This window comes from Trachemys scripta, chromosome 3 (genome assembly GCF_013100865.1).
Source record: "Trachemys scripta elegans isolate TJP31775 chromosome 3, CAS_Tse_1.0, whole genome shotgun sequence".
Classification (NCBI taxonomy): Eukaryota; Metazoa; Chordata; order Testudines; family Emydidae; genus Trachemys; species Trachemys scripta.
In genome coordinates, this window is record NC_048300.1 from 21,006,392 (window position 1) to 21,030,139 (window position 23,748).

Consider the following 23,748-nt stretch of genomic DNA (forward strand, 5'->3'; position numbering starts at 1 on the left):
GAAGGGACCCCATAGCCATCACTGAGAACAGACATTGTTGAGTGTGACACAGGCCCAATGGGGATCCCCACACTCCCTTAGCAGTAATGTATGGACTGGGCAGCATTCCCTTTAATTTTTTATGTCCATGAGCGGAATTAATTTTATTATGTGAACTAATATGGAGGTGATGTGTGGTGGGACTGAGGGTTGGGATGCGGGAAGGGGGGGTAAGAGCTTTGTCTGGGGGTGTAGGCTCTGGGGTGGGGCTGGGGATGAGGGGATTGTGGTGTGGGAGGCTGCTCAGGACTAGGGGAGAGAATTGGGGTGGGGAGTGCGGGCCAGGGATGAGGGGTTTAGGGGTTCAGGCTGCCCTGGGGGTGGGGCTAGGGCCAGGGGGTTTGGAGGGGAGAAACAGCCCCCGAAAGAAAGTGTCTGGGGTCCAATGACACTCCAGAGAGCCAGGAGAAAGGGTCCAGGAGCCACTCCCAACCCTACAATAAAGTAGCCCCCAACCCTAGAGGTTGCCCAGTAGATCCTCATCCCCGCATCTACTTCATGACCTTCACTACAATCTTTGTGTGTGAGAAACTGACCAATGCTCCTCTCCAAAAAAAAAACCCTGCTCCCACAGCCAGCCTCTATATAGCATGGCCAGCAACCTCAGCAACATGGCCACAGCTCACAGCCTTCCCAACAACCTCTGTAGGGACACCAGCCCCACCTCAACCTTAGGGTTGCCAGGTGTCTGTTTTTTGACCGGAACACCCGGTCAAAAAGGGACCCTGGCGATTCCAGTCGGCACTACTGACTGGGCCATTAGAAGTCCAGTCGGTGGCACAGTGGGGGCCTGGGGCTAAGGCAGGCTACCTGCTCGCCCAGACTCTGCGCATCCCATTGGTTGGGAACTGAGACCAACGGGAGCTGGGGGCCGTTGTCTGCAGGCACGAAGGTAGCATGCAGAGCCTCCCTGGCCTCCCATACGCCTAGCGGTCACAAGGACCAGGAGGCCGCTTCCTGGGAGCTATGGTAAGCGCTGCTGGGACCCCGTGCCTGGAATCCCCTCTTGCACCCCAAACCCCTGCCCCAGCCTGGAGTCCCTCCTGCACCCAAACTTCCTCCCATAGCCCACAACTGGACCTCCCCAACCCTCTGCCCCAGCCCTGAGCCTCCTCCGGTACTCCAAACCCCTCATCCCCAGCCCCACCCTGCAGCCCACACCCCCTCCTGCACTCCAAACCCCTCAGCCCCAGCCCCACCCCAGAGCCCACATCCCTACCCGGGGTCCTTACTCCCGGAGACCCCAACTCTCTGCCCCAGCCTGTAGCCCTCTCCTACACCTTGAACCCCTCATTTCTGGCCCCACCTAGAGCCCAATCCCCTGCCCTAGCCTGATGAAAGTGAGTGAGTGTGGGGGAGAGCGAGCGGGGGTCAGGGCCTCAGGGAAGGGGCAGGGGTGTTTGTTTTGTGTGACTAGAAAGTTGGCACCCCTACTCAACTTGTGAGGAACAGGAAGTGCACAGCCAGGGGGAACTTAGTTGTCCAGGATTCCCCGCACAGATCCTGTCCCTATCTCCCTTCAGTCTTTGGGAGGTGATTCCCTCACAGACTCTGGCCTGGCCTGACCCCCTCTCCCCCAGTCCTTGGGGGATAATCCCTAACCCAGTCCCCCTCATTCACTGGTGGGGAGACTCCCTCACACAGACCCTGGCCCCAGCCATCTGCCCCCACTCGCTGGGAATTAATTTCAAACTGGTGACTCTGTCTTGTATCTGGAGGATTTTGCTTTAGAGAGAACAGGAACTAGGTCTACTTGGCAGCAATACATACCAGCATGTCAGGTGTGGGATTCCCCGGTTTGGGGAAAGGGTCCTAGCCATATGCCTCTGCACAAACACCAACCCTCCTCCTAGGGGTCAGAGTTAACCCCTGTAAAAGGTACCACACAATAACAGAACACTTATCTAACCCAGGCAAAGTCAGGAGTAAATCCAGGGTAGAATTTCTAGCAGACATTACAGCTCCAGCACAACATACACCCCACAGCCCTGACCTCTAACCTAGCAAGAAACACACAGACTTTCTGCCCACATCAATGCAACCCCCCACCCCACCCCAGGGTCAGTCCAACCTGGCCACGCAGTCAGACATTAAGGTGCGCTGAGAGTTCAAAAGGGTGGGTCTGGCTCTGCAAAAAGGGGACCCATGTGGGCACAATCACCAGTACAGCAGCTGGCTCTCCTTCAAGCAGCTCTTAGTTCTGACTTCGCACAACCCTGGGCTTCAGCATCTTTCTGTGCTGCTGAAGTCCATCTGGGGCAGCTCCAGGTTCTTTTGTTCCCCCTCCAAATTCTGCTCATTGGCTCAAACCCTCTCAGGTGGCCTGTTAACCACTTGTGTCCTTGTTTTGGAGTGCACTGCCCCCACTCAGTCATGTTTTGTTGTCTTGTGTTGGGGGCGGGGCGGAAGGTGGCAAAGAACAATGGTATGGCATTCTACTGCCCTCACAGGGCACAGGCATCCCTCCTGAGAGCTGAATCACCTAAGTGTAAAGCCATGTCTGTGGAGAGCTGGCACCATAGCTCTGACAGGTGTGAGCTGCCCCACTCATCTTAGTGCTAAAACAGATGCCAGTGATACTTTGAATATTAACTATTTCACTGCCCAACAAAGCATGAAAGCAAGAAATGGATCATATTGAAGCTCTAAGCAATCACTGAAACTTTTTTCAGTGCTGTCAACTTGGAAGAGAATATTTCTCCATTGTAGAGTTAACTTGGGCATTTACTCAGGTGTTGCTCCTACCTGTTCACACACAAATCCCTGTCACTCTAGATTAGGGGTGCTTTAAACACTGGCTAACAGACAGTAGAAGATGAGTAATAAAAATGGGCTGAAGGGCCCCATAGCCATCACGGGGGAAAGACATGGTTGAGTGCAAGACAATAAGGATTCCCCACATGCTTATCAGGAATGTGTGGACTGGGCTCAGTCAGTAGGAAGGTGAGGGACACTGGCCTCAAGCAGACACCCTCCCCCAATCTCCCCAAAATGGGGAGGAAGGGATGTGAAGCAGCATGATTGGATGGAGGGGAGGGAAACAAGCAGGCATTAAAGAAGGGCCATATATGTTTTTCCACAGCAGAGCTCCTCTGGGATCTAACTTCACCCTGTCCAAGGCTTAGTAAATGTGACCATGACCCTAGACTGGAGGTCCCAGAAAGAGTGACTGGGTCCAGGAATAACCCTGCCAGACAGCCTGGGGAAAAAGCAAAGGCTTGGGAAAAGCAGCCGAGTCCAAAGACCTCCCTCAAACAGCCAGGAGAGGAGGGCCCTAGAGGCCACCTCCAAAGCTACCCTGCAGCTACAATAAAGCAGCCCCCATCCCTGCCCTAGAGCTGCTTAGCAGATCCTCACCCTCACATCTCCATCATGTCTTCTGCTGCAAGCTCCATGAGTGCAAAACAGACCAACACTCCACTCCAAGAACAACCCAGCCCCGCTGCCCTACCTTTATATGGTGCAGTGCAGCACCATCTGCAACATAATGAAACCTCCACTGGTTACAGCCATCCCAGCAGCCCCTGCAGGAAGAGGCCACCCCCCTCAAGCCTCTGAGGAGCGTAAACAGTCCCTGGTAGGAAGTGCAGATGCAGGGAGATTGAGTGGTTATCGAGAACAGCCGACACAGATTGTGGCCTGGATCCCCACTTCACTCATGACTCCTCACAAAGACCCTGACTTGCCCCCCCCCATTTTGGGGGGGAAGGCAGGGAGACTCCCTCACACAGACCCTGAACTGGGCACCCCCTCATACAGACCCTGCCCTCAGCCCTCTTCACTCATTAGCAGAGGGAAGCAAAAACTCTCTCACACAGATGCTGCCCTGGGATCCCCTCACTCATTATGGCTGGAGGGGGAGGAAGGACTCCCTCACACAGCCCTTCCGCCAGTCCCTCTTGCTCTTTGAGAGGGAGGCTCCCTCACACAGACTCTGCCCCAGGTCCCCATCCCCACTCACTGGAGGTTAATTTCAAATTGACAACTGTCCTTTGTATCTGGAGGATGTCGCTTTATGGAGGAGGGCATGAGCTGGGGCTCTCCTTGGCAGGAACACATACCAGGACTCCCAAGAGTTGAGCCGAGAGTAAAGCCATGTCTGTGGAGAGTTTGTAGCCATAACTTTGATAGGTCTGAGCTGCCCCAATCATCTCAGTGAGTGCTGACTCAGATGCCAGTGCTGGGGCTTTAAGTATTAACTATTTCACTGCTCATCAAACCACATAAGAAAGAAGATCAGGCCTAGACTAGACCTAAAACTTAGGTTGACCTAGTTGAATCACTCAGGGCTGTGAAAAAAATCTCACAGGGAAACTGGCCTCAACTGGTCCCCTCTCCTAAGACAGTGGGGGGAGAAAAGGGGCATAAAGCAGCATGATTGGATGGGGTATAGGGAGAAATGGAGATAACTAAACATTAGGGAAGAACCTGGCCATACAGTTTGCCACAGCAGAGCTCCTCTAGCAGCTAATTTCACCCCTCCTAAAGTCCACCCCAAAACCTCAGACAGCCGGGCCCAAGGAGAACAAACAGCTCTAGTGAAACCTCCATCCACCCCCAACAGTCATGGTAAAAAGAAGGACCCCAGGGAAAGTAGCCAAGTCCAAGAACACCAATATATAGCCAGAGAAGGGGGGCAGGGACCAGCCCCAAAACTTCACTGCAGCTACAATAAAGTAGCTCCCCAGGGCTGTTCAGCCAATCCTCACCCACACATCTCCTTCATAGCCTCCACTGCAAGCACTGCACATGTGAAACCAACCAACACTCTGCTCCAAAAGCAAGCTGCCGCCGGCCCCTGCCTGCCTCTATATAGTGCCACGCCTCTTCAAGTCACAGCTTTCCCAGTAGCCCCAGACGCCAAAGACTACCCCGCCCTTCCCTCAGCCTGCAGCCTATTGGGGAGTGTAAACAGTCTCTGATGGGAAATGCACATGGAGGGAGACTGACTCTTCACACAGACCCTGTCCTGTTTCCCCCTTCACTCCTCAGGGGGACATTCCCTCACAGAGACCCTGTCTTGGGCTTCCTCATTCTTTAGGGGGACCCTTCCTCATACAGACCCAGTCCTGAGCCCCTCTTGCTCATGGGAAGGAGACTCTGTCCCACAGATGCTGCTCCAGGCGCCCCTCACTCACTGGAATTTAACTTCAAATTGGTGACTCTCCTTTGTAGTTGGAGGATGTTGCTTTATGAAGGAAAGCATGAGCTGGGGCTCTCCTTGGCAGTAGTGTATACCAGCATCTCTCCCAAGAAACAAGGGTAAAGGCATGTCTGTGCAGAGTTTGCAGCCATGGCACTGACAAGTGTGATCTGCCCCATTCATCTCTGTGAGTGCTGACTCAGATGCCAATGATGGTGCTTTAAGTGTTGACTATTTCACTGCCCATCAAAGCATGTAATAAAGAAGTAGATCATATTATGAAACTCTAAGCAATCTACCTGAGTGACAACTCTTTTTGGTGCCATCAACTTGGGAGAGAATGTCTTGGGGAGGGTATTACTCCATTGCAAAGTTAATTTGGGCTCTTACTCAGGAGTTGCTCCTAACCCCCTTGTGTCGACACACAAATCTCTCTCTCCAAAGTTGAGAGATGCTTTCAACTGAGGGTAACCGGCTTATCTGGAGCTAGAACAGAACCAGAGTCAGGCTTTTGCTGAGGCCTTGTCTTTAATGCTAAAAAGGTGTGTTTTTTAATCTCAGGTAACAGGCTTGTGAGCTATTCCAAAGTAAAATCACAGTGAAACAAGGCACTTTAGTTTTACCACAAAGTAAACCAGGTGAGGTCTGCACAATACCCTTGCCTGGGGTTGACCTCACCTAGTTTACCTCATGTTAAAACTAAAGTGCCTTGTCTTCATAGTGGTTTTACCTCAGGATAGCTCATGCATGTTAGTTCCCTCAGTATAAAAACATACCGTACCTCTATTAGCAGTGAAGTAAAGGCCTTGAGCTGGTTACCAACCCCCTTTGCAGTAATAGTCCCACAATTCTGCCCAGGGAAGGACAGACAAGTTCTCCCACAATTTACCAGGGGAGAATCATAGAGCTGAAGCACAAAGAAGCACAGGATGTGTCCCCAGAAGTGACACACAAGGGGGAGCACAGCACCAGTGAGGACACAGTAACTCAGGCAGGGCTTTGCAATGTGGCTGCTTACACCTGGATGCTGGTCACTTGGGCTAAGTTGGCAGTGGTGGGATTGAAGAGGGTTGGGGTGTCTGACTCTCAGCCATGTTTCCTGTTTCTCCAGTAGCTACTGAGGTGGAAGAAAATTTGGGTGTCTGTTTCTGCTGTGTTCTCCCCTTCTCCAGTAGATGCTGGGGCAGGAGGGGATCAGGGTATCTATCTATCTGCCATGTTCTCCCTTTCCTCTGTAGCGTGGTGGGAAGAATGGGTATTGGGAGGGGGGGTGTCTCTCTGCCCTGTTCCCCCTTTCCCTCATAGGTAGTGGGGCAGTGGGCATTGGGTATCTGGCTTTCTGCCCTGTTCCCCCTTTCCCCTGTAGATAGCTCACACCTGGGCCAGGCTAACTCAGGTTAACACTGCAGTGAAGACACCCTTATTTTTTTCTGCAAAGAATCAAGTCCAAGCAGCCCAGATGCACTTTTGAGTCCCACTGTGGAGGGAAGGGGGGGAGTTAACCTGAGGGAAGAAACAGAGCCCCTAGGATACACATGATCTTATTTAATATTTATATTGAAGTAGTGCCTAGAAGCTGACCTGGCTAGGACCCTGTTATGCTAGGTGCTGCACCGACATATAGAAAATGACAGTCCCTTTCCCAAAGAACTTAAGTCTGCACAATCTATTGTGAGTGACACCTTATTTTGGTATCTCAAGTATGCAGTGCATATTGCCTTTGTGTTTTTCAATGAGGTATTGAATCTTTCCCATTCACATTGTTCTCACAGTGGAAACTGCCAAGATGTACACAAAAGACGCTCACACTCACTTTCATTGTACTTACTTGTCCTACTAACAGCTTTTGCTAATTAAAATTAATAATGTATATATGGTTTATTGTATTTCACTGAATGTATTTGGATGGGGAAACCAAACTGGTCATGATCATTTCTTGATTCTCTTGCACCAGTGTAATGCTGGGTTCACAACATGGCAGAACAATGTTATTATCATTTTGAAATTTTTCATTAAAATCTGTAAATATTTTATTTGTATTAAGTTGTTAGCCCTCTCAAGCATATACACCATAACTTTTATAATATCTTCGGAAAATTGTTGGTCTAAAAGAAGCCAATAGTATTAATTTTTAAAAAGCCATCTGTGTGCAAACATGTAATATACCCTTGAGTTTCCTTTGGTCCCAAACAGAAAATCCAGGTGCTCATCAAAATAATAATTTTGTACATCTCTCATAAAGATAAGATATAACTCTGTGAAAGTCTTTTACTGGTTTACACTGTACCTATTAGCCTCACAGCTCTTGTCTGGGAAATCAGGTGGCAGGGATCTTTATTGGATTTGCACCTCTCAGTTCAGATAAAAGGATAAATGTAATTTTAAGGTCCATCTAGTGGTAGGGTGTCAGTAGTTCAGTTTTCTTTATTCAGTCCACTTAGGCACCAATTCTGGAAAGTGATCCACAAGAGCTGACCCTTCTGCCGGTGCAGAATCATTTTACAGTACCTGCCACAGAAACTCTCAGTACAATTTACAAGGGTGGATAAAGATTCTTACTTTTCATTGCTCTCCTTAAGTCATACTGTGTCTGTGTAAATTTAGTGCTTGTGAAAGTTACAGAATGGATAGCAGTATTTATCTATTGTAGAGTTTTATAAGGCGTCTGCATACATGAACCAACTTGCAGGATTGGGGCCTAAGTCTATGGGCGGCGGGTATCATAGGCTGGGGGAGGCTGTGTCTCCCCAAACAGCCGGGCTTGGCCCCAGCCATGCTTCATCCCCAGACCCCCTCCTGCAAACCACTGCAGTTCCCCCTGTGCAGGGGCCCTGGCTCGGCACTCCGGGAGGGGCCCTGCGGCTGTGCCACCCGCCCTCCTAGTGCTCCAGGGCTAGTGGGGGGATGCCTCCCGGCACTCTGGGGCTGGGGACTGACAGCCACTGGGGGGGGAGGGGTGCAGAATGGCTGGGGTTGGGGTTAGCCTCCCCAGCCAGTGGTTCACGTGCCATCCATGCCTAAGTCCTTTGTATATATTCACAGAACAAGTATAGCAGTGGCAGTTGAAGCTTATGCACATTGGCATTGTTTCAAGCCTGACCTAGGGTGACTATCTCTAGAGGTGAAAGGGTAGATCAGTCTCCATACTTAGTCATTCTTGGTCTCTTTGATGAAACTGACAGTGAATACTAACTGGTGATTTTTGTGATGTGGCCACTGAGATCTAAACAGAAAGCAAACTCATTTCTCAACAGGGCACCAAAAATCATCAGATTGTAACAACTTTTGGTTACTACTGACTAAGTAGTGAAAGCCCCATCACAATTATCCAATCCCACTTAGGAAAAATTCTTAATCTTTAACGCCACTCTATTTAAAATAAATTCTTTTTCAAGAGTTTTAAACATCACTTTTTCCTAAAGATACAGATAAGATATAACAGCTTATTAAAGAGTAGCTAATGCCTTGTGAAAAATGTTTATAACAATCTGCCTAGACACAATTCTGGATCTGAGAGATATTTTCATTATTTTGTTCCTCCCACCCATTTTGTAATAATTTACAGGAAAACAGGATCTTTTTGGGATCTCCTCTGCAATAGTATACACAGAATTATCAATATGTTTGCAGTCATAGCTATTATGCACTGTATATTTATACACTGTGCACTGAATGCTCTTTTCTTCATTGGTGATCTTTTTCTTAGTTAAAGAAAATAGCTTATCTTAAAACAGTAAATGGAATAAAAAAAATCAATGGTATGTTCTTACTTTATTTTTACCTTTAATATTGAAAAGGACAGAATCTTATTTATACCAAATGGGGTCTCCCCTTGAGCTTGTTATTTAAATCAAAGTAAGCTAGATGCCTAAAGAAGAAAAATACAAATATCAATCCCATGGAAGAGGAAGTCCAGGGGAGCTCTTCTAGACACTTACTCCAGTGTCTAACTTTACTATCCCACACAGTCCCATTAAAAATCACTAGGACTGCTCATGGCAAGAGTAATGAGCTGGGTGGAATGGTTTTTGGGGTTGCATTAAAACCCCCATTGATATTGATTTGTGCAAGCTCACCCTGTAATTAAGTAAGCATACGCCCCCACCTAAGATTAAAAGAGCATCTGAACCAGTCCAGGAGCTGTTGGCTGAGTATTGTTTTGGGCATGCGGTAAGGCAGAAAAGACCAAAGACAAGAACAGAGAGAGGCAGAAGGGCATAGGCATGAGAAGTAGGGGTGCAGGGAGTGTTGCAGCACTCCCAGGTTTTATGCAGGGCTGCTGGCCCCACACCCCACTCGCTGGCTTGGCGCATAAATCCTGGGGGTGCTTCCCATACCTATGCCCTATTCCCAGCTCTCCGCCCGCACTCTACTCCCCAACCCCCCACCTCACATGGTGGTCAAGTCCTGGCCATCAGCCCCACTCCCCAGCCACGGTGCCCACAACCCCACTCCCAGCCCCATGCCTGGGGCCCTAGCCCCACCCCCCGCTCCCAGGCTTCCATGCCCAGCCACCCCACCCCCCACTCCTGCAGCTCAGGTCCTGGGGTCCCAGCCACCAGCCCCATGCCTGGCCCTAAGCTCCCAGGGCCCTCTGTTTTTGGCTCCACACATAGGGTCGCAGCTGCCAGGCCCTGCTGGGGGCTCCACTCCTGGCCCCACTTGCAACTGTGGCTTTGGCCCCCTTACCCCATCCAGATCCCCCCCTCCTGGAGACATAGCTCTGCTCCAAGCCTTAGCAGGGCAGGGGGGGAGATAGGGGTAAGCGGGCTGGATTTCAGCACCCCTACTACTAAAAGTGTTCCAGCACTACTGCAGAGAGGAGAAAAAAAGCAAGAAAGCCAAGCATAGAAAGCCAAAATATGACCATACAAACATCACAAACCAAGATGTGGGAGCTCAGACCTAGTGGTTGGAGCAAGAGTCAGGAACCACAGCCAGAGGTCACAGCTATCAACAGAAAACTAAAGCCAAGAGGGTCAGCATTAGAATTACAAAGCCAGGAGGAAGGGGAAAGATAGCACAAGCATTGAATATCCAGAAATCACCTCTTGCTGTTGGGGTTAAGAGCAGGTTTGCTGACTTCCCCAGCCAATCAGGAAGTGGAGTCAATCAAGTAGCTCTGCTGTGGTTCAGCTGTGCTCATAGGCTGCTTGGAGACTGGGCAGCTACAGCTGCAAGTTCTCAGTCCATCCTGACAGTGACCCTAGAAAAAGACAGAGAGCCAGGGCTTGGCTCTGTTGGCAAAAGAGGCTTGAAGCTGTAAGCTAAGAAATGGCTCCTTTTGGTCTCAGTTCCTCCTGCCTTTTGAGAAGGACTTTATATGTTCCCTGTAAATAAATAAGACTGCATTAAGGAAAATACCAGACTCCACCAGTCTCTACTTTCACCCTCAACTTTGACTGCTTGGTTCAAAAAGGGGCAACAGTAGTAAAATTAAACACCTGCATAAGTGTTTGCGGGATTGGGGCCTTAATTTGTACTAGGGGCCTGATATTGGGAGTCTTTCCATTGACTTCAGTGGGGTTTGGATGAGGCTGAGGAGGGGGGCAGTAGAAGCAGAAGTGATTGGGGACTATATAGGCAGAGAGGGCCCTAGAAGAGGGGTTCTCAACCTTTTTCTTTCTGAGGCCTTCCCAACATACTATAAAACCTCAATGGCCCATCTGTGTCACAGCAACTGATTTTCTGCATATAAAAGCCAGGGCTGGCATTAGGGGTTAGCAAACAGGAGAATTGCTTGGAGACCCAGGCCACAGGGAGCCCCATGAAGCTAAAGGGGGGGGGGGGGGCTCAGGGCCTCGGGCTTCAGCCCCATGCAGTGGGGCTTTGACTTTCAGCCTTGGGCCTCAGTGAGTCTGATGCTGGCCCTGCTTGATGGACCCCATGAAACCGGCTCATGGCCCCCCAGGGGATCCCAGACCCCCGGTTGAGAACCACTGCCCTAGAGGAGCAGGACAGTAGGATGGGGAGGTTGCAGTAGCTGGCGTGGTGGGTAGAATAGGAGCAGAGGAGGTCAGGAATAGGGGGGAAGGGTCAACAACAGAGGAGGGGGACAGGAGTCAGGGTGAAAGGGGATTGGATAGGAGCAGAGTGGATGGACAGGACGGAGCTTGGATATGTGGGAGGCGCTTACATTTAGGTGACCTAGGCGGTTGCCTAGGGTACCAGGATTTGGGGGGGGCGGCATTTTGCCGCCCTCGGCGGCAATTCGGCAGCGGGGGGTCCTTCCGCGCTCTGGGTCTTCAGCAGCAATTCTGTGGCAGGTCCTTCGCTCGCTCCAGGACCCGCCGCCGAAGTGCCCTGAAGACCGGGAGCGCGGAAGGACCCCCCGCCTAGGGTGCCAAAATCCCTGGCGCCGCTCTTGGGAGGATACGAGCAGAGGGAGAGAAGGGCAAGGAGCTGGTATGGAGCAGTGGATGGGAAATAGGGACAGGAGCTGGGTTGGGATGGGTGGGTAAGAGCAGATGGGGAAGGAGATGGGCTAAGGGCAGAAGTATCTATAACCATTATCTCACACTCCTATGCAGAACCTGAAATTGAGCTCATGAGTCCTGTCGGCAAAAAGCTGTGAAGCCTTTTGGCAAAGTGTTCTAGTGACTGGTTCACATAGAGGATAACAGGCTTCTACTGTTACCATTAGCTCAAGTGGTAGAGGTATGTGCTGTGGATCTAAACACTGGACCCTGCTACTGACCCAAGTTATGGGTCTGTAGGGTTCCTCATCATATTTCTGTTTTTTTAATTTGGAAATGATGTAAAGGTTGCAAAGTCAAGCACTCAAAAGTTAGGAAATGCCAGGATTAAGGTTGCCTGTCACACTACTTGGCATATGTAATTATATTTACTGACAAAAAACTTTGTTAACACAGAGTTAAGGTTACCTGCTGATATCTTATGCCCTTCCAGAACATAAACTTCAGCACAACTCAAATTTCTGAAAACCAAGAAATGTAGAGTTAAGGTACATACCAATGTGATCTCAACGCTGCCCTGTGAAGCTGGCAATAGCTACTGGGAATTTTCTGCATGTACTCCAGCTGCATTCACTGTGTTATGTGTAGCTGTACTGCATGGTGAAAGGATTAGTTGGAGCAGTTTGTTAGAGCTGTGTTTGTGATATGAGGTGAGCCGGGGGGCGCATGCCCTCTGGGAGCAGGTTGAGTCCCTCTCCCAGATCCCTGTGTGTGTAATCAAAGGAAAGAGGTGCATGTGTACACTGAGAGATCCGGAATGTCTAATTTCAGCACTGCATTGTGTAGGTTGTTTCAGTAATAGGGCACAGGGGTCTTCCTGCTATGGGGATTGTCAGCAGTTAGGTGGGAGATGAGTATGGTCTGTGGGTTTAATGAAGGATTCATAGATTCTAGAACTGGAAGGGACCTCGAGAGGTCATCGAGTCCAGTCCCCTGCCCTAATGGCAGGACCAAATACTGTCTAAGCAATGTTAGATGGCATCATGTGCATAAGGATGAAGGGGTTGTAAAATTTAGCATATATTCTTTCTGTGGAGTAGGCTAAGTATAAATTTGAGTGGAGGGCCGGCATAGCTCCTGTTCAGTACAGTGCACATGCAGAGTGCAAGTGTAACCCAGGTGCCTAATAGGGAGATATCTCTTTAAGAGACCTATTGAGGGGAGGTAGGAGTGAGTTGGGTCTGGGTCATTGTTGCTAGGCAGATTTATCACTCCATATCCAGAAGCTTCTGGAATTGGGTGTGGTAGTTTCTAGTATGTTCCAATGGGTTCCCTTGTTGCTGGGGTCAGACTCCATGAGGGCAAAGAGTCAGGGCAGCTGCTTTAGTAAAGGCCACATGGCCTGTGTGGTGAGTTGGGAGAAGCTGAGCCCAGGAGCAGAAAGCAGGTTGTTGTCCCTAACTTGGAAGCATTTTACAGCAGGGTTTTCTTTAAATCTGTACATTTGTGACTTAACTGAGTGATTGGTTAATCAGTTTGCTGACTGGCTAGCAGTGATTTCAACAGAGGAAGAATCTGTATGGATTCCAACTGAAGGTTCCTACAAGCAAGTGAAGGGAAAATGTTGTTTTAAACTCAGCAGACTGTCTAGATTTGGTTATCTAAGACTGTGAGTCTTAGGTGAACTAAACCTAAGCTTTTGGGAACTCTCAGTTTCTTTAGGGACTAAACTGTTCAGATTTTGGTTTGTTTTCTTTCTTTATGTTTATGTATAACTGTGAAGACAATGTCTGGGTTATAAAATAGCCATGTTATGTTGTAAAAAATAGATTATTTGTTTCTTTATTATAAGATTTTATAAAGTTATTTAATTAACTTCATTTCTTTAGTTCTTTTTGGGACTTGAATGTGGGGAGGTTGACCCTGTGCAATCCTTGCTGAAAATCCTTAGAGATTGAACCCTGGGTCTCTAGCTACTTTTCCATGGGAGTTTTTGTTGTTGTTGTTTTTTTCTTAGGCACTGGAGAAGGGCAATGAAGTGAACTCTAGCTGACCCAAAGGTTATACAAGTATGTGCGTTGGGTGTATTGGGGCAGAGTTAAGGTTCTGTGCCCTTCTTAAAAGGGGCAGAGTTAAGGTTATGTGGGCATTTACCTTAACACTATATTTCCTGGGGTTTAGAAGTCTGAATTTTGCTGAACTCACTGTTCTGAAAGGGCATGAGATATCATCGGGCAACCTTAACTCTGCATTAAGTTTTTGTCTGTTAATTTTTTTAAGCAGAAAGAAGTGTTGTTGGTAGGAGTTAGTAGTTATTTAGGCAGTTGTAGTTATGTAGGTTTGCAATTGACATGCTATTGTGGCCAGGTAATAATTATACCTAGCTGCTAGTGTTTTTCAATAGAGCTTGAAGCACTTTACCAGGAAGGGAAAACATCATTATACAGATGAGGAAATTGAGGCACAAAAAATGACTTGGGAGGGGCCCTACATTTCCATCTACAACACGGGGCTTGGAGAGGTGTGAAGTGGCCAGTCATCTCAATGTGATATTTTCAGATGAATGAGAACACCTTGTTGTGATGAATACAGCCTGAAAAATAGCTCTGAGACATAGAAACTTCTCCATTCATCTCAATGGGTGGCCTAGTACCCCTCCTCCCCCACACCTACCTCAATGCTAGTGCTTGAGAACCTTTGATATACATCAAGCATGCCCGTTCTCAACTCCTCACCCCAGTCTCAGCAGTGTATTCTTGGTGCATGCTCCCAGCATGCCTGTTCTCAGCTCCCCACTCAGCTTTCCAGGGGGGCAGGGCTTCTCCAGATACTGGCTCACATGGGCCTCCAGATCTTGGCTCACCTCGGGGTAGGGAGAGGGGCTCTACATACTAGAGGGAGAGGGTGTCCCCAGATCCTTGCACTCAAATGGGAGGCAGAGAGAGATGCTTGGACACCCACAGAGGGACAGCCTCCCACCCCCAGATCCCAGCATACACAGGATGGGAGAATGTGTGGTTGACAGGTTCCCAGGACCCCTAATGCCCCCCACTCATCCTGCTACCTGCCTACATGTAACCCCTTCCAGTATCTCTCCTCTTCCCTTGCAATTTCCCAATCTCTACATCTCCACCCCCCAACCGGAGTTCTCATCCCCTATCATGCATCCCTATTTATCCCTCTTCCCATAATTTCCCTCTGCTTGCTGCAGCCCCAAAGCCCTCTCCTCCTATTCCCCCCACCTCCATTTCCCTCTCCTCTCCCAGCAAGCATTTATGTATGTCATTTATTTTTCTTTTGGAAAATACTTTGGGGGTCTTCTGAATTTTCTGCTTGTAGTAGGGTTACATTTCCTCAACATAACCTGCCTTCTCCCCTGCTAAAACCCTTTGACAGAGGCCAATGGTAGCAACATGTCTACATTTCATTTTCAGATTTCTGCCCAAGGTTGGGTTTGAATTTGCGGTGCTTGAATGGTGTGCAGGTTTAATTGACATAATATGTCCCGGCCACACAGAGCCGGTGAATAGCAGATGGCTAGCCACCCTCTTGGGCACTCTATCTGCATATGAGCAGTGTAATCCTTTTGATGTGTGAGGATTAGGCATGACCCTGTCTGTATAACCTAACTCTTTCTTGAATAGTGTTCCCAGTATTGCTGTTCCAAAGGGATAGTGGATGGCAAGCACTAATTGGGTTAGATGTTTGGTCCCCAAAGGGTCTCAGGCACTCATCAGAGACCTGGCTTGCAAAAAATGTTCATAGAATCTGTCATGCTTAAGGAAAGATGTTTTTGGGGAGACTGTATATCAGGCACCTTGTGCTCAAATGGCCCCAAAATTAGCTCATTAACCCTAACCCATGCCCCCATAAGGCACACCAAATTTCAGAGCAATCCAAGTAACCATCCAGATTTTAGAGCACTTAGAAGAGTCATCCATTAAACAGAAAGTGACCCTTACTTGAACTACAGTGGAGCTGGCCCTCTGCTATAATACATACTCAGAAATTGTCTTCAAAGAACATGGCTCTGGATATTTAGCCAAGAAAGGGATTTCTCTGCTAGCCTGTGGTATGTAATTTTTCTGACTGAGCTGGTTTGCTACTACTGGCGTGAGCTATTCATGTCTAGTACTGACAGTTGTAGTTCAATCCTTGCTTATTTTCAATTGCTTAAGACTTCAGCTTGAACAGCGAGGCTTCCGTTTGAACCAGCGAGAGACAAATAGTGTTCATCTTGCCTAGAGATGTCTCTTAATGTTATGCTCTACTTGGCACCCATGGATTTCCACAAGATTTTCTATATTTTTTCACCCCTTCAACAGAAATATCTTTGCGGGAGATTGTACATTAGTCTGGATCCCAGTGGACACTAGGATTAGTGTGTTGAACAGGTCATTTCCCCCATTTCACTCCAAATTGAAGCCAAGATTAATTGTAGTATTCACCAGCCTCTAAAACAAGTTAGGTTATAGAAACTCTCTGTGAGCTCACAGAAGCAATGCTAATCTCACTGCTCTCAATGAGGGTCTCTTTCTTTGACCAACTCATTCTCTCTCAGCAGGCCAAAACATAGCCACAGGATACGAGTGCTTAGTTTACAATCATGTTAATTTTGCTTCTAGTTTGTCTTTAGCCATTGGAGATTAATGAATAAAAGTGGTATTTAAATTTACAACCTGTTCTCTTCTAACCATTTGGCAGTATATGGCTTGTAGTTTGCTACTTTGATTACCTGAGCCAGTCTTCTGAAAGACTCCTCTGTTTCATTTAAAGCAAGACTTTTCAATAGATGGAGTGCAACCTACAGGTGAGTTGTGAGGGGTTGTTTCCTGATAGCTATCCCATGGGTTGAAAAAAAACAATTCCTAAAATGTCATGGTCTCCCAGTCCCAGCAGAAGATCATGAAGGGAGGTAAGGAGCTGCTAGTTCTCTCCTTGCTACGCACCCTCTGACCCACCTCTATTGCACACTTACCCAATCCCAAAGAAATTGTTCATCCTCCTCCTACTCTACTCCCTCTTTCCATACACTGCTCAACTCTGGTGCTGCCCCGTAAAAGAGAAGTCTCTCTCTCAATACGCTTCAGAGTAAGAGCAAACTAGGACTGATTATTAGAGAACCAGGAGTTTGCTGAAAATCTCTCTTTGCCACCTCTCCTCCCTTTAGCATGGCTAGCTTTGGGTTTATGACAGTAGAATGGATTATACAGCTCCTTCCACAAATAAGGTATCTAAACAACAATCCTCCACCCCGACCCTACCAGTTCTTGAAAATCATTGCAACACACAGGTTATATAGACAGAATCTTTAAAATCTTCTTGCCCAACAGCCCAAGCATCAGCTCTGTTCAATTGAGCACCTCCAGAATAGAATGGAAAACTGATAGAGCATAGGAAGGGGGCTTTTAATGGTTAGTTACTCAGTAAATGAGTTGTTTCAGGACATGCAGAGAGAAGCTTTAGGTGTGAGGGTAGGAGTTCACATTAATTTGATAATATTTGTGAAACTGAGTGGAACACTTATGATCTTGATTATTAGAATTCTCATAACTATTCAGTGACCTTTGTATTTCTCAATACAAAGGGGAAGTTTACTGGTGCATGAGATGTATTTCTATATTATGTCATTAGCATTCATTATTTCTAGAGTGCTGTAAGTTTGTTTTTTCTCCACTATTTGTCTCTTGTCATATGCTAAGATTGTAACCTCTTTGGACAGGGACTGTCTTTTTATTGCATGTATGTATAGTGCCTAGCACAATGCGGCCTTGATTACAGCCTCTGAGGCCTTGGCTACACTTGGCGGCGCGACTACACTCGCGCTTCACAGCGCTGCGAGAGAGCTCTCGCAGCGCTGTATGTACTCCACCGCTCCTAGGGGAGTAGCTTGCAGCGCTGTGAGCGAGCGTGCAGCGCTGCAGGCGCTGATTACACTGGCGCTTTACAGCGCTGCGCTCGGGGGGGAGGGTGTTTTCACACCCCTGAGCGCAGCAAGTTGCAGCGCTGTACAGTGCCAGTGTAGCCAAGACCTAAGTCAGAGGTGGGCAAACTACAGTCCACGGGCCACATCCAGCCCACGAAACTATCCTGCCTGGCTCCTGAGTCCTGGCCGGGGAGGCTAGCCCCTGGCCCCTCCCCTAGTGATCCCCCTCCCCCACAGCCTCAGCGCGCCATGCCGCCCGCGCTCTGGCCTGCCGCTCCTGCCGGGTAGCGTGGCTGGCTCCGGCATGGTAAGGGAGTTGGGAGTGGGGGGTCCCAGGAGGCAGTCAGGGGACAAGGAGCAGGGGGCGGTTGGATGGGGCAGAGGTTCTGGGGGGGGTCAGTCAGGGATGGGGAACAGGGGTGGGGGTTGGATAGGCGTGGGAGTCCCAGGGGGCCTGTCAGGGGGTAGGGGTGTGGATAGGGGTCAGGGCAGTCAGGAAGAAGGTGGGGTCCCTGGGGGGTGGTTAGGGACGGGGAGGGAGCGGTCAGGGGACAAGAAGGAGATGGGGTAGGATGGGCTGGAGATTCTGAGGGGGGCAGTCAGGGGGCAGGACGTGGCAGGGGGCAGATAGGGGTCAGGACCAGGCGGTTTGGGGAGGCACAGACTTCCCTACCTGGCCCTCCATACAGTTTTGCAACCCCAATGTGGTCCTCAGGCCAAAAAGTTTGCCCACCCCTGTTCTAAGTGATAGTGCAGTATTAATAATTCATGGCGCTGACTCCAGCTGCAGTTTGATTACTGTGTTTTCTGTAAAAAGGGTTTATAATTTGCTAATGGCCAGGGAAAAGTAATGCCTCAGACACAGGTTAACACCGGTAGCAGAGAGGACAAACTAAAAGTTGTGTAGATATAGACAGCTAGTTATGACTTTGAATCCCTCATGGCTGGTAGCCTTAGTGTTAGAGGATATTACATTAGAAGTGGACAACCTCCCAGCAAAATCAGGAGAGGGACTTGTTCTTATGTTTCATTTGGAAGGAATGACAATGGGAAAAGTAAATTAGAAGACAAATGTAATCCAACACAAAAATCTTTTGTTAAAATCAAGTTAAGGTTGAAGGCATTTATCAGTGTTTTTAGTGTATATTACCTTTCAAAAATGTTAGAGCTAAAAAAAAAAAAGATCAATAAGAACAACAAAAATAACTTAGAAAATGTGCACCACAAAACAGTCTGCAATTATTAAACAAAATTGTGATTTTTAATTTGCCATTCTCTGTGCACTCTTCACTGTAATTAACCCAGTTGTGTCCACAGAGCTTCTAGGATCTGAAGCAAGTCTCCACATCTGTGCAGTGGCCCAAAATACATGTTATGCACATAGGGTAGGGAAAGGAGAACATGCCAGGGGACATGCAAAATTAGGGGATTTTTTGACAGCACAGTTTGCACTGCTCAACATTTGGTCTGTGCACTGTGTTTGATAACTGGTTGTGGTGTGGGTTAATTACTGATGTTTAGGTGTTCTAGTGGCAGCTGGCTAGCCTGGCAATGCTCTAATATTGTTAGTTTTGTAATACAAATGATGTGATCATTACATCACATCTTATCATGTGTATTTTGAATAATAAAGATAAATACAGGGTATATACAGTGGCAGATTACCCACTGGGCTAACGGGGCCCGTGCCCAGGGGCCCAAGCCAATTGGGACGCCCTGGAAAAATGGGTGCCCCCGCACCCTGACCCGCTCCATCCACTCATCCAGCACTCCTGACAGGGAATGGAGTCAGGGGGTGGGGGCTTGCCCTGTTCCCCCCACCCAGTGCTTCTGCTGGGGAGTGAGGTTGGGGTGTGCAGGGCTTGCCGGGCTCCACCTGCCTTGCACTTCTGCCGGGGAGCGGGGGAAGCCCCCGCACTCCGATTCTGCTCCCCAGCAGGAGTGTGTCTGTGTGGGGGGGAGGGGGGACTGTTTGTTCAATATCTTCGTTAATGATCTGGAGGATGGCATAGACTGCACTCTCAGCAACTTTGCAGTTGACACTAAACTGGGAGGAGTGGTAGATACACTGGAGGGTAGGGATAGGATACAGAGGGACCTAGACTAATTAGAGGATTGGGCCCAAAAGAAACCTGATGAGGTTCAACAAGGACAAGTGCAGAGTTCTGCACTTAGGACGGAAGAATCCCATTCATTGTTACAGACTAGGGACCAAATGGCTAAGAAGCAGTTCTGCAGAAAAGGACCTAGGGGTTACAGTGGACGAGAAGCTGGATATGAATCAACAGTGTGCCCTTGTTGCCAAGAAGACTAATGACATTTTGGGCGGTATAAGTAGGGGCATTACTAAGTAGGGACGTGATCATTCCCCTCTATTGGACATTGGTGAGGCCTCAGCTGGAGTACCGTATCCAATTTTGGGCCCCACACTACAAGAAGGATGTGGAAAAATTGGAGAGTCCAGTGGAGGGCAACAAAAATGATTAGGGGGCTGGAGCACATGACTTATGAGGAGAGGCTGAGGGAATTAGGATTGTTTAGTCTGCAGAAGAGAAGAATGAGGGGGGATTTGATAGCTGCTTTCAACTACCTGAAAGGGGGTTCCAAAGAGGATGGATCTAGACTGTTCTCAGTGGTACCAGATGACAGAACAAGGAGTAATGGTCTCAAATTGCAGTGGGGGAGGTTTAGGTTGGATATTAGGAAAAACTTTTTCACTAGGAGGGTGGTGAAGCACTGGAATGGGTTACCTAGGGAGGTGGTGGTATCTCCTTCCTTAGAGGTTTTTAAGGTCAGGCTTGACAAAGCCCTGGCTGGGATGATTTAGTTGAGAATTGGTCCTGCTTTGAGCAGGGGGTTGGACTAGATGACCTCCTGAGGTCCCTTCCAAACCTGATATTCTGTGATTCTATGATTGCAGGCAGAAAGGGTGGGGAGAGGCCCCCACTTGCTCTGGCCCAGGAGCCCACAAAAGCTTAATCTGCCTCTGGGTATAGAGGTATTTGCTTCCCCCAGAAGGCCAAACCATGGGCACATGAGTCCCATCAATAGTGCAGTTTGGAAAGCCCATTCTCTCAAAGCCAGTAATTATTTTAGGAGTATTGTTTATGTCCATCACTTTTGCATAAATCACATGCCTCATCACTTCAGAACCTCTGCCACCACTTTACCTACAGTTGACTTCCCAACATCAAACTGGTTAGCAATGGATCTGTGGCAGTCTGGAGTAGCCAGCTTCCAGATGCTTATAGCAACTCGCTTCTGGTCTGATGTGGCTGCCCTCATGTGTGTGTTGTGATGCTGGAGGGTTAGGGCAAACAGCTCGCAAAGCTCCAGAAATGTAGCTTTCTTCATGCGAAAGTCCTGGACCTACTGCTGGTCATCCCAGGTCCACTTGATGATGTGATCCCACCAGTCTGCACTTCTGGCTCTGCTCCAGAAGTGCCAATCTATGCAGGGGGCATCTGTGGCTATTCTGAGAGTCATGAGCGGCATCAGCCAGTTGGGATCTTCCACGTCTATATCCTCCTCCTCCTCCTCCTGCTCCATCATGAGTTCTGTCAAGTTCCTTCTGTGGGTCAGAAAACACCACCAAAAGGTCCATCAGCATCTCATTTCAGTTCTGCCTGTTTCCTGAAATAGGAGTAAAAGCCCAAGCAAGAGAAATTCTTCAAATGGTGATTTCTCCACATTGCTGGGATTGTGCAGACCAAAATGATGGCTTGACAAAATGTGCTGGCAGCCTACAAAATCTTCCTGTGATGTCGGGTGGTCTGATGGGGAGACAGTTAAGTTTTCCCACACAACACCATGAACAAAGTGCTAGAGTGGCCACATTTTGGGAGGGCACTAGGTCACTTCGGATATGATTGGTTGGACTCAGGTCTGCCTACTGCAGTGTGGACTCTGGGGTCCTGGTGTGAGACCTGGGCTCAAAAATTCTTAACCTGGGGTCTCCAATGAGTGTGGACAGTCAAGCCCTGGGCTTTCAAATCCAGGGTCCATGAACTTGGCTTACATTGCAGTGCAGACATACTCATAGTGAGGAACTCTCAAATCCCTGGCTTCCTGCTGTGCCTTGGTTGTTTCTTGGGCCTTGAGAAAACCATGGGCTATATCCTCAGTTGGTGTAAATTAACAGAGCTCCATGGAAATCAATGCGAGTTTGCCAGTTTTCATCAGCTCAGGATCTGGCCCACGATTTAAAGGAAAGCTTCAGGTGAATAAAAAATAGTTTCCAAGTATCTGATTGAATGTAAAATGCTAAATCACTAATGAGCACTTCTTATAAATGCTCCTTGTATAAAAAGTTAGATATGAAATTACTGAGCTGGAATCGGACCCATAGTCAGTGTGATCAGGAGGATGCGACCTGCAGGCAGTCACAGACATAGCCCTCATCCCACAATGAGCTCTCTGTGGGTGGACACCTGTGTAGGTGGAGCCCTATTGACCTAGAAGATTTCCTCAGTTCTTATTAGGTAAATTCCATATTTGTTCTGGGTTTTTAAAGCTTTTGTTGTTTACTGCATGTATTCACCAACTACTTACACTTCTGGTCAATGCTGGAGGTGCAGGGGGACCAAAAGAGTGTAGGCCGGCTCTACAAACTCCAGCTGTTCCCTTTGTGTCTGCCTCCATTTTGTGCTCCCACTCCTGATAGACATAATCGGGATGCATTTCCTGTGTAATTATTATTAAACAATGTGACAAGGAACTTGGGAAGGGAGGAAACGGTTACAGAATAAGGTTATGTGGTTACGTAGTTTTATGTGCATATCCTGAAGCTGTTTTACATGTTTGTATATAAATATGTATACATGAACATAGCACTGTTGCCTTCAGGGCCGGCTCTGGCTTTTTGGCCGCCCCAAGCAAAAAAAAAAAAAAATGGGGCAGCCAGAATGGCAAAGCAAAAACAAAACAAAACAAAAAAAAGCCTGCGGCGTGGCTGGAGCGCAGGTGCAGGGGCACCGGCTGGTGGGGGGAGAGGAGGGAAGGGAGCGGGCAGAAGAGAGAGAGAAGTGGGCGGCCAGGGCTACAGCAGGGGCGCTGCCACGCGGCCCCTCCCGCTGTGCCGCCTCCTGCCGCCTGCCGTGAGGGCTCCGCTCCGGTCGGCGGGGAGGGAAGGAAGAGAACTGCCCTGCAGGACGCTGGAGCGGAACAAGAACAAAAAAAAAAAAAAGCAGCCGTGCCACCCTAGGATTGGGCAGAATGCCGCCTCCAACAATCTGCCGCCCCAAGCACCAGCTTGCTCAGCTGGTGCCTGGAGCCGGCCCTGATTACCTTGATGACTAGTAAGCAGAGGTCAAGGGGGCAGAGCGCACATTGTAGGCAACTAGGAAAGCAGCTCCTCTATGTGCTTTCAACCATGTAAAAGTTTCACAGTTCACCTTCACTGTGTCTTCTTTCATTACAAGTAAGGGACCTAATAGCCAGTATGTTATACTCCCCCCTGTCCACCAGGGACTTGATATATAGTCTAGTTCAGTGGTTCTCAACGTATTACACAATGTGTTACCTGGGCTGCAGGGGCTGGGTGGCAGGGCAGCAGTAGCCCGGGACCTTGACTCTGGACCCCCACCATGTGCGGCTGGCTGGCTGCCTACCCCGGAACCCCACCGCACAGCTGCACCAGTCAGACCCTGGACCCCGTGGGGCCAGCTGGCAGCCTCAGACCCCAGGCCCCACTGGGCGGGCAAGCAGTCCCAACCCGGACCTCCGCTGCGCTGGGCCAGCCGGCTGCCCGCCCCAGACCCCCTACTGCACTGGGCTGACTGGCTGCCCCGACCCCCGCTGCGGACCCCAGCACGCAGGCCAGCCTTTAGCACACAGCTGAACTGGGCTGCAGCTGTGTGCTAATTGGGCCATATACGGCCCACGGGTTGAGAACTGCTGGTCTAGTTAGTATCCTGCCTCTAGCAGTAGCCTGGTGCTCCAAAAGAAGGTGGGACAAAAATGCATCTAGCCAGTGGGTATAAACTATACATAAGGGACACATTGCTCCACGATTCCTGCATGTATCCTGAATCTCAGATGTTGTACTAGGGAGAAATTTGCATCCTGTTGTTGGTTTTTTGGCTTGCACAGCTGTTAATTTTGTTATCTTAGATTTTTAGCTCTAGCCCTAGTATAGTCTGTATTACCTGTGGCATTGAATTCCATGGGTTGTCTGTGCATTGCAAAAAGCACTATTCCCCTTTATTGGTGCTACCTGTTAACGT

The 23,748-nt window shown here is 48.7% G+C and overlaps 1 protein-coding gene across 1 annotated transcript in view; it reads right to left on the reverse strand.

Annotated features, from left to right (window-relative positions):
* PAPOLG (poly(A) polymerase gamma) overlaps positions 1 to 21,073 on the reverse strand; it is an 89,188-nt gene extending 68,115 nt beyond the window's left edge. The window contains exons 1-2 of the mRNA XM_034764197.1: positions 20,937 to 21,073; positions 18,675 to 18,692 (exon numbers count right to left, since the gene is read on the reverse strand). Of these exons, the coding sequence (XP_034620088.1) occupies positions 18,675 to 18,692; positions 20,937 to 21,073 (155 nt within the window). The remainder of the gene's footprint in view (positions 1 to 18,674; positions 18,693 to 20,936) is intronic.
* Between the last annotated feature and the right edge of the window lie 2,675 nt (positions 21,074 to 23,748).